The 9,785-nt window shown below is 41.2% G+C and overlaps 1 protein-coding gene across 1 annotated transcript in view; it reads right to left on the bottom strand.

The window, feature by feature from the left end:
• Positions 1-4,340: 4,340 nt before the first annotated feature.
• LOC101537666 (probable ribosome biogenesis protein RLP24) overlaps positions 4,341-9,785 on the bottom strand; it is an 11,486-nt gene continuing 6,041 nt past the window's right edge. Inside the window, exon 2 of the mRNA XM_055139925.1 lies at positions 4,341-5,186. Within this exon, the coding sequence (XP_054995900.1) occupies positions 4,622-5,186 (565 nt within the window). The 3' untranslated portion in view covers positions 4,341-4,621. The remainder of the gene's footprint in view (positions 5,187-9,785) is intronic.

The following is a 9,785-nucleotide window of genomic DNA, read 5'->3' as shown; positions in this document are numbered from 1 at the left end:
CTGACTGTCTCTTCTCTCCCTCCACATGCTTTGTCTTCAGTTGGTCTTGAGATGGTATTTAAGGTGATGACTTAGTCCCTTTGCGGGAAGTATAATGTTATTAAAGTTTGATTTCTTTTTCTCCTGCTGATCTGCCTTTTATTAATGGAATATCTCAGATAAGAACCAACATGGTATTATCCTTCCCTACAAACTCCATTAATCCTCACAATATTCATAGGAGGCATTTTCTGATGATTTCGTACTTTCCCCCCTTCTTAAGATAGCCATGAGTTATTGCTTTGCATAGGACTAATATTTTCATTTTTTTGTATTTTTGTCCTCCGGGATTCACAGAAGGATAGAAGAAAAATAGAGAGCTAACACATAAAATATATTCGGGTCAATTCCGTGTAGGAGTAACAAACAGAGTTCCTCTCAAAATAAAACATTCAGCTCTGGGAAAGCTTGTAGTTTGGGAAAATAATACAAAAAGAGGATAAATTTCAATCATACATACTACCAACTTATACTTATCATTTCAAAAGAAATCAAAAGCCTTCATAACATATGCACCATAAGGCCTATTCCCCTCTAGAGAAGCCCATATCTCTCTTGACCACCTCTCTGTCTCTCTGTCTCTCTCTTTCTCTGTCTGTCTATCAATCTATCTATCTATCTATCTATCTATCTATCTATCTATCTATCTGTCTATCTCTCTTCCTCTCTCTCCCCTCACAATTCTCTAAGTACATTTCTTTAAACAAAACTATTAAGGCCTGGAGTTATAGTACAGTGGGTGGGGCAGTTGGCTGACCCAGTTCAATTCCCAGAATCCTGTATGGTCCCATGAGCCCTGCAAGAATGATTCCTGAACAAGGAGTAAGCTCTGAGCACCACCAGATATAACTCAAAACAAAAAAAATAAAATAAAAAGAAAACTATTTTTAAAAATTTTAAATGTACTGGGGCTGGAGCAATAGCACAGCGGGTAGGGCGTTTGCCTTGCACATGGTCGACCCGGGTTCGATTCCCAGCAACCCATATGGTCCCCCTGAGCACCGCCAAGGGTAATTCCTGAGTGCAGAGCCAGGAGTAACCACTGTGCATCGCCGGGTGTGACCCAAAAAGAAAAAAAAAATTTAAATGTAATATTGCAAATTATACGTGAGACTTGTAAGGGTACAGTTAATACCATTTTCTCATAATTATTAAATCATTCAGAGAAAATATCACATGTAATAGAATACTATTCTACATGGAAGAAGACCAAGGTCCTAATTTGGTCTTACAAGGGAGCAAAATCCTCCACCCCAAAACATGCCATTTCCCATGAGAACTATTTTATAGGAGGATGGAGGCAGGTAGAGGATTATATTAGACTGCCCTAATATAAAAGAGGTCTCTCTGTTGGGCATGTCCCTCACTGCATTGAAAAGAGACCACCTGTTTTATCCCTGGAGAAGGAGATGATTTAAATCTAAACTATCATCATGTTCCTACCTGCAACTATCCGTGAATGACACCGTTACCATCCTTTGTCTCTAACTAAAGGTATTTAATGTAGTAGCTAAAGTAATTAGCTTGTTACCCAATCTTTTCGATGTATAGAGGAGACATAAATGTTATTAATTTTTTCTCCTGTCAATCTGACTGATATTTAAGTGATTGTTTTCCACCTAGCCTAATACAGATGAAAATGAGAAGATTTTCCCCTGCCTTCAATCTTTCAGTTCATGTCTGGAATCGGGTCTTTTACAATACCTCCCTCATGAAAGTCAGGGACTGGCCAGATGAATTGTGAGCCAAGACCTTATTCTTCATTTTGTACTTAATATCATCTAGCACAAAGTGTGATTCACAGAATGCTAAATTTTATAAAAATAAAGACTTCCAAGATATAGCATTTTTTCAGAAATTGCTCACATTGTGTGGCCTTCCTAGAGACATCCAGTGTCCAAACCCTGTAATGAGTGAGTTGGTTTGTTTTGTTTAACCTCACACCACATCCTAAGAACATAACTAGTATCACTGAATTGTCTCCAAGTAATCTGCTTCAATGTATAAAGATAAGACATAGAGGAAGAATTGTTAGAACTGTGTTTTGGAAGAAGATAGGAGATTGCTTCTTGGGCACTAAGGAAGAAGGGTGTACTTTGGTTCTTATGTGAATGGGGTTGGGTTTACTGTCTTAGTTTATAACCCGTGATATTGTGACTTAAAATAAAAAAAATATTGGGGACTGGAGTGATGGCACAGCAGGTAGGGTGTTTGCCTTGCACGCAACTGATACAGGTTCAATCCCTGGTGCCCTATATAGCCGGCAGAGCAGCAGGAGTGATCCATGAGCTCAGAGCTAAGAGTAAGCTCTGAGCACCACCAGGTGTGATGCCAACACCAAAAAATAAAATAGAAGTAAGAAACATTTTGTTTTTAGACTTTTTCCTGAGCTCAAAAACTCACAGAATTTCCTAAGGGATAGAGTGATTAAAGTGGTACCAAAATCATAGAAATCATAGCAAGTCCCTTTCAACCTGAGTTTAGGTTCCTAAGTACCTTTTGTTTTTTTGGGTTTTTTTTTTTATTTTTGGGTCACACCCGGCAATGCACATGGGTTACTCCTGGCTCTGCACTCAGGAGTTACCCCTGGCAGTGCTCAGGGGACCATATGGGATGCTGGGAATAGAACCCAGGTCGGCCGCGTGCAAGGCAAATGCCCTACCCGCTGTGCTATTGCTCCAGCCCCTCCTAAGTACCTTTTGGAAGCATAGTTGCCAGGACCATCAAACAGATGATCAGAAGGTTGGGATGTTCAGCTCCACTCTCCAACCCAGAGGAAGGGAAGGGACTGCGGGGTCAGATGAGCCCCAACAACCACTAATTTGATCAAACATGTCTGTATCATGAAGCTTCTACAAAAATCCAGTGGGGCATGGGAAAAAGGAAACTTGGTTGGTAAACCCAGAGGCCCTCAGTGATGGTGTGTCCAGGGGGTACTGAGCCTCTCCCCATGCCTTACCCTGGATCTTTTTTATTTAACTCTTATTGTATTATATCTTTTCATAACAACCTGGATACGAGCCTAGCAAACTATTCATTTTTTGAGTCTTGTGAACTCCTGGTTTTGATACTGTTGCAAGAAGGTAGCAGGACTAGTAAAGAGTTTTTGGGGAAGTGACAAAACCAAGAAGTGATTTCAAGAAATTGCCTAGTCACCAGCCCTGAGGTGGCCCAAAACCACAAAGAGTACACCCCTTTTTAAAATTGTTTTTAATTTTATTTTTATAGTTATTTACAATAGTTTATTACATTCAATATTTCAACACAAATCCCACCACCATTACACCTTCCCACCACCATTATTTCTAAGTTACCCATCACCACTGAAGCCTGCCCCAAAGGCAGATGCTAAATAATGTATTTTGTATTGTCTGTTATTAATGAATCCACGGAAAATGATCAAAAAGGTTTCCTTAGAAAAAAGAACAATACCCCTTTAGAGATGCAAATTCTGAGCCCTCTGGAGATGCAGAAAAGATGGCAACACTGAAAGAAGAGAATACCCTCTCAGAACAGAAGTTCCAAGGGAAACAAAAGGTCATGAGAACATGAAAAATAGCCATCAAGAGTCCAGTGCTCTTCCCCTCAACAACACCTTAGCACCAGACTCTGCCCTACTGTCACTGTGAAGCCATTCTTCCAAAAGTGGCAGCATTCTCCCTCATGGCAGTCACCTCAACTTGGGGGAAGACGGCTTCATGACTCTCCCCTCAGAGAAACCCACTCTCTTAAGCACAGAATTCTCTGTCTGTCTCTGTCTCTCCCTCTCATATTTCTCTCAACAGAATGATTTTTACATCACTATTCACCTCCTCCTGAAATTCTTTTCTGTGAGGGAAGACAATGACCCTAGGAACCTGAGCAGAGATTCAGGCTGACTTTCCTTCTCCTGCTAGGCCGGGGCCATTATCCCCAAGAACTCAGGTGCTGGGAACCAGTGTACTGGGAACTGGGAACCCTGGACTTCAGGTGTAGTCTGACTATGACCCAGTTAAGTTGGTGAGATATTTGTGCCCATGCTGTGTGTCGTTGCTGACTAGACCACACCTACCTCCATGAAAGATTGAGGTGCATGGAGCAGGAAGGCATTAACATTCTCTCGAGGCCGTCTTCCTGGCTTTCCATTTCACATAAGTATGCTTTCATAGTAATTGGTGTGTTTTAAGCCCTTTTTTTTTTATTTAAGCATCACAGATTGTTAGTTCCTTATTGTATTTTCCTCCTATAACATTAAGAAAGTATTTTACAGCAAAAGTGTTTTATATAACAAAGTTTTTATTGATTATTTGTAAACGCTGCAATATTCAAACAGTATGACTTTATTTTCTCAATGCACTTTTCTATTTACAACAGAATTTTCAAGACTTACGTAAGTTATACCTGTCAGTGAGGGGCTAACACAGAGATACGACCTAACATCTATACTCACTGAAGCTTTGGAGATAGCAAGGCGGACGCACCTTCAAACCTTTCATCTGAAGAAACTAACATACAACAAAATGAAACAATGATTTCAAAATTCTAAGACTCCAAAGGAGATTTTCAAATGCCTGTATAGAGATGGTTTTCAGCAGTGGGATTTTTAAGAAACATCTTCCATGTCCACATCCTGTTGTAATTTCTGTAACATTTTTTCTTCCAGCTGCTTTCCTTTGTCTGCTATAGGGGCACGGATGAGATGGATATTTTGCTTTACTTCCTTGATATCCTCCACTTTCTGTAGCTCTTTATGTTTCTTCAACCTGTTCATTATAAACTTAGCTTGCCGCTTCTGCTTGATCTCTTCGACTCTCTTCATCGCATCAATTGTCTTATTCCATAGTTCTCGCTGGTACTTGATAGGTTCATTTCTTCGTTTTTCAAATTCAAATGAATTATCCACCGTCAGCTCTTTGCCGGCCGCCTTCCTGAAGGCCTTCGTCCAGCTGACTTTGCGAGGGTTGCGCTTCTTCTTGAAGTTTTTGTGACACTTGGATTTACAGAACCTGAACACCTTGCAGTCGTTGCGGACGAACATCATGCCGTGGCCGGGGTAGATGGGCCCCGAGCAGAAGTAACACTTCTCGATGCGCGTGCTGCCCCGCCGCCGGCCGCGCCCTGTTTTAAGCCTTTTAATGTCTATGAGGAAAAACTCAGAAATCACAATTCTAAGAAAACAAAAAAATAATTTTTAAAAGTTTTAAAAATTTAGGGGCTGGAGTGATAGCATAGTGGGTAGGGCGTTTGCCTTGCATGCGGCCGACCCGGGTTCGAATCCCAGCATCCCATATGGTCCCCTGAGCACCGCCAGGAGTAATTCCTGAGTGCACAGCCAGGAGTAACCCCTGTGCATTGCCGGGTGTGACCCAAAAAGCTAAAAAAAAAAAAAAAAAAAAAAAAGTTTTAAAAATGTAAAACATTTTGTGTTATTCCTGGCTATGCTCAAGGGTTCTTTTTGGCAGTGCTTGGAGGATCATCTGTTGCCAGGGATTCGACTGCAGCTTATTCATGTGTGGTGAGATACTAGCTTAACCCCTGTTTTATCTCTCGGCCCCAAGAAGAAAATCTTAAATGCCTGAAGATAAAGAAAACATAGAATTCTTAAGAGAAACCCTAAGACATATCATAATCTCCACTTTGCCCTGACGTAAAAGAAATATATATATGGCTTAGGTCTATTTGATATGTTGAAAATTGATGAGGTGCATTGTCACAGGAGACATGTTTAACTTTCTTAACATCTACCGGTACTAGAGTTGATATATCCTAAAGTTATGTGCAGATCTTAAAAATCTAGTATGTTCTGGTCGACTTCTAGGTATTTTAGGAAATTGCGTGTTAAAAAATGGAGCAACCTTTCTTGCCAATTCTGTCATATGGTCTTTTACTGTGAGCATTCTAAAGCATTCTTCCATTTATAAAATTTTTCTAATGCCCTTTCTGCAGAGAACTCTACAGAATAAAACTTTGATAAATGCTCCACAATACACATTTGTCATGGAACTGAGGACAAAATTGCTGAGCTTATGGAAAAATACATAAAAATTGCAAAGATTAAGATTTCCTACATGAGACTAAATGGATTATTGAGATCAATGTAATTTTTAAGGTTTGGTGGGGTTTTTTGGTTCAAAACTGCATGTTTGCTTTTATTAATTTAAAAATATTTTCTGTTTTTTTGGTTTGTTTTGTTGATCTATGATCTACAACAACCTGAGAGATCACATCATATCATCTCATTTTGATATGATTTGTGAAATGGAATATTTGCTTTTCTCTTTTTGACACCCTTTAGTATCTTCATACTTCAATACGATGTGTTTGTTTCATTAATTTCAGAAAAAAATATTTATTTTCTAGCAAATATTAATCTATAAAAACTGTTGATAATGCAAAGAGAAAAATTCAGAAGTCAGCTATCAGATTCCACAGCCCTCTCTGAGGAAAATGGAAAGTCCAGTGAGCTAGTTTAAGTGACGAAAGTCGTTTACATGACAGTGGACGTTATCATCAGTGACCTGCAACCTCAGGGGCGCCGTAAACCTATACCTTCCATTGACTAGGCAAACTGATCAAAGAATTCATATCTGAAAATGCCAACCACAGTCTTACAATACTTTTGTAAGTGGAAAAATTTTTAATTAGGCAAGTTAAAATCTGATCTTACTCAAGTGTACTACAGATATTTAAATTTTAACTTTAAAATCTATATAACAATTCACTCGATTTAGAGCAGTTTGACTGTCAAGCTTCTTTTCCTAAGTCATTCCTCACAAACCTTCTACACATTTTTATATTTGCATCCTTATCTTTTCACTTTCCTTCATTCCATTTTGCAACAAGTTTGACACTAACACAGAATTCCCCATTTTGTACCACAAAAACATCTCTACTCAATATATCTTTTTTTGCAATGCCTTATTACACACAAGTCTAAATTTTTGAGTCACATACACAGACAAACACACAAAAAATCCTAGAGAGCACTTACTGCAAGAAATTTCTATCATTTGGTTTAATCTTTTTCTTAACCTCACAATTAAGTTTACCCCACACCTGGAATTTTCATAGTAGTGTTAGCATTTCTGGGTAGTGTTAGCATAAGAAACTCCACTTTTATATTCATACAACTCAAAAAAACTTATAAAACCAAGTTAGTTACTTTTCATGTTTGGATGACACAAGCTAATTCTCATTAATAAACACAGGTAAGTTTTTTTTTTTGTTGTTGTTGTTGTTTTAAATTTTTTATTAATGAATCACTATGAGGTACAATTACAAACTTATGAACTTTCATGTTTGCATTTCATTTATATCCCTCCACCAATGCCCATTCTCCTCAATCAATGTTCCCAGTATCCCTCCCACCACCCCCCACCCCCAACCCCCACCACCCCACCCTGCCTCTGTGGCAGGGCATTCCCTTTTGTTCTCTCTCCTGTTGGATGTTGTAGTTTGCAATAGAGGTATTTATTGAGTGGCCATCATGTTCGGTCTATAGACTACTTTTGGCACGCAGCTTTCAACCTGAGTGGGTCCTCCCAATAGTCTCTACTAGGTGTTCCCTTCTGATTACACAGGTGCTGGCTCTCTGAGGTTTCTCTGAGGTTGTGCCGGTGCTGGCTCTCTGAGGTTACACAGGGCTGGCTCTCTGAGGGTTGCGCAGGGCTGGCTCTCTGAGGTTACACAGGGCTGGCTCTCTGAGGTTGCACAGGGCTGGCTCTCTGAGGTTACTCAGGTGCTGGCTCTCTGAGGTTGCGCAGGGCTGGCTCTCTGAGGTTACACAGGGCTGGCTCTCTGAGGTTGCACAGGGCTGGCTCTCGGAGGTTGCACAGGTGCTGGCTCTCTGAGGTTACACAGGGCTGGCTCTCTGAGGTTACACAGGTGCTGGCTCTCTGAGGTTACACAGGGCTGGCTCTCTGAGGTTACTCAGGTGCTGGCTCTCTGAGATTACACAGGGCTGGCTCTCTGAGATTACACAGGGCTGGCTCTCTGAGGTTACACAGGGCTGGCTCTCGGAGGTTGCACAGGTGCTGGCTCTCTGAGGTTACTCTGGTGCTGGCTCTCGGAGGTTGCACAGGTGCTGGCCTCTCTGAGGTTACTCAGGTGCTGGATCTCTGAGGTTACACAGGGCTGGCTCTCTGAGAGAAAAGGTCGCGCGGCCGCGCTAGCGGGCTGCGCGGCTCGGATCTGTCCCAGTCCCGAATCCTGGAGCCGTGTTAGTTGCTGCTCAGTGTCGCTGGGGTTCCATCCGGAGAAGGTGTGCAGGCGTCACCTCCTCCCTCCGGCCCCCCGGTGATGCTGGCCCCGATTCGGGTCCGGAGCATTGTCCGGGCCGCGTTGCTCACCAGAATGCCTGCCGCTTCTCTGTGGATTGTCAACACAGGTAAGTTTTGTTTTGTTTTGTTTTGTTTTTTGCTTTTTGGGTCACACCCAGCGATGCACAGGGACCACTCCTGGCTCTGCACTCAGGAACCACTACTGGTGGTGCTCAGGGGACCATATGGGATGCTGGGATTCGAACCCAGGTCGACCGAGTGCAAGGCAAATGCCCTACCCACTGTGCTTTCACTCCAGCCCCAAACACAGGTAAGTTTTTTAACTTATGTTCCTATAGACATCGACAGTCTGTACCCAATGGTCCATAAAGATGCTCAAATGGCTGAGAGAAGTCAGTTCCATCCCTGAGGCTGCATGGTACCCTGAGCACAGAACTGTGAGTAGCCTCCAAGCACTATCAGGTGTGTCCCCAAAACAACCAAACAAAAAATGTATCTAATAAATGACTTTACATTTTCCATCTATATCATTAAATTATAAGCAGTTTTTATTTACCAAAATTATCTCAGATCATAGGCATTTAGGATAGAATTTCATCCAGGAGCAAAACGAAAGTAGAGGCAACATTCCAACATGTACTCAAGACCAAAAAGAAGTTTTCATTTTCATTAAAACTTCAAATGAAAAGAAAACACTTGAACTGTCGATGTCTATAAGAACATAAGCCCTTTCTTTGATTTTTTTCAAACTAGCTCTTTTTCAAGAGGTTTCTCCCCAGTGCTCATGAAACCATACCTTCATTCATATGACCAAGAGAGCTTAATTCCTAAAAGAACTAGGTTGCAGCCTTTAGGAGAACTGCAGCCATTAGGTCCTTTTTGGGATCAAGCAAGGAAACCTATTTCTTTCAACAAGATGCCAAAGAACTTAATTCATTATCATAATGTTCCTTTATAGAGAGTCACGGACAGGCAAAGGCAGGCTCTGGAGTAGGATGCTGAGATCACATATCTTATTTGCGGGAGTTCCTAGACTCTATTCAACCCATTCCATGTTTTCCCTTCTTCTTTATATTTACAGGCTTTGAACTCACCAGTTTTTATAAACTCAAGTCTCTAGTCACCTCTGTCTATTGAAATATTGGCAACTTTTGGATTCTCAACACTTCCTTCTTTTTATGTTTTTAGTTTGGGGGGTCACAACCAGTGGGTTCTCAGGTGTTGCTCCTGGATTCACTCAGGAATTATTCCTGGCAGTGCTTGGGTGACCATATGAAATGCCGGGGTTCAAAGTCAACTGACCATGTGTCAGGGAAGTACCTTATCTGCTATACTATCACTCCAGCCCCTCTATTCTTCCTTCTTATAACAGAATGTGCAGAGCCTCCTCAATGTCACAGTGCATAAAATTAAGAAAACACAAAACAAGCCTCTCCACACCCTCAGGTTCAGAGACAAGTCCCCCAAATCACAGCCTCTAACATATAT

Source organism: Sorex araneus, chromosome 5 (assembly GCF_027595985.1).
Source record: "Sorex araneus isolate mSorAra2 chromosome 5, mSorAra2.pri, whole genome shotgun sequence".
NCBI classification, from domain to species: domain Eukaryota; kingdom Metazoa; phylum Chordata; class Mammalia; order Eulipotyphla; family Soricidae; genus Sorex; species Sorex araneus.
This window is presented reverse-complemented; position numbering and strand designations above follow the sequence as displayed.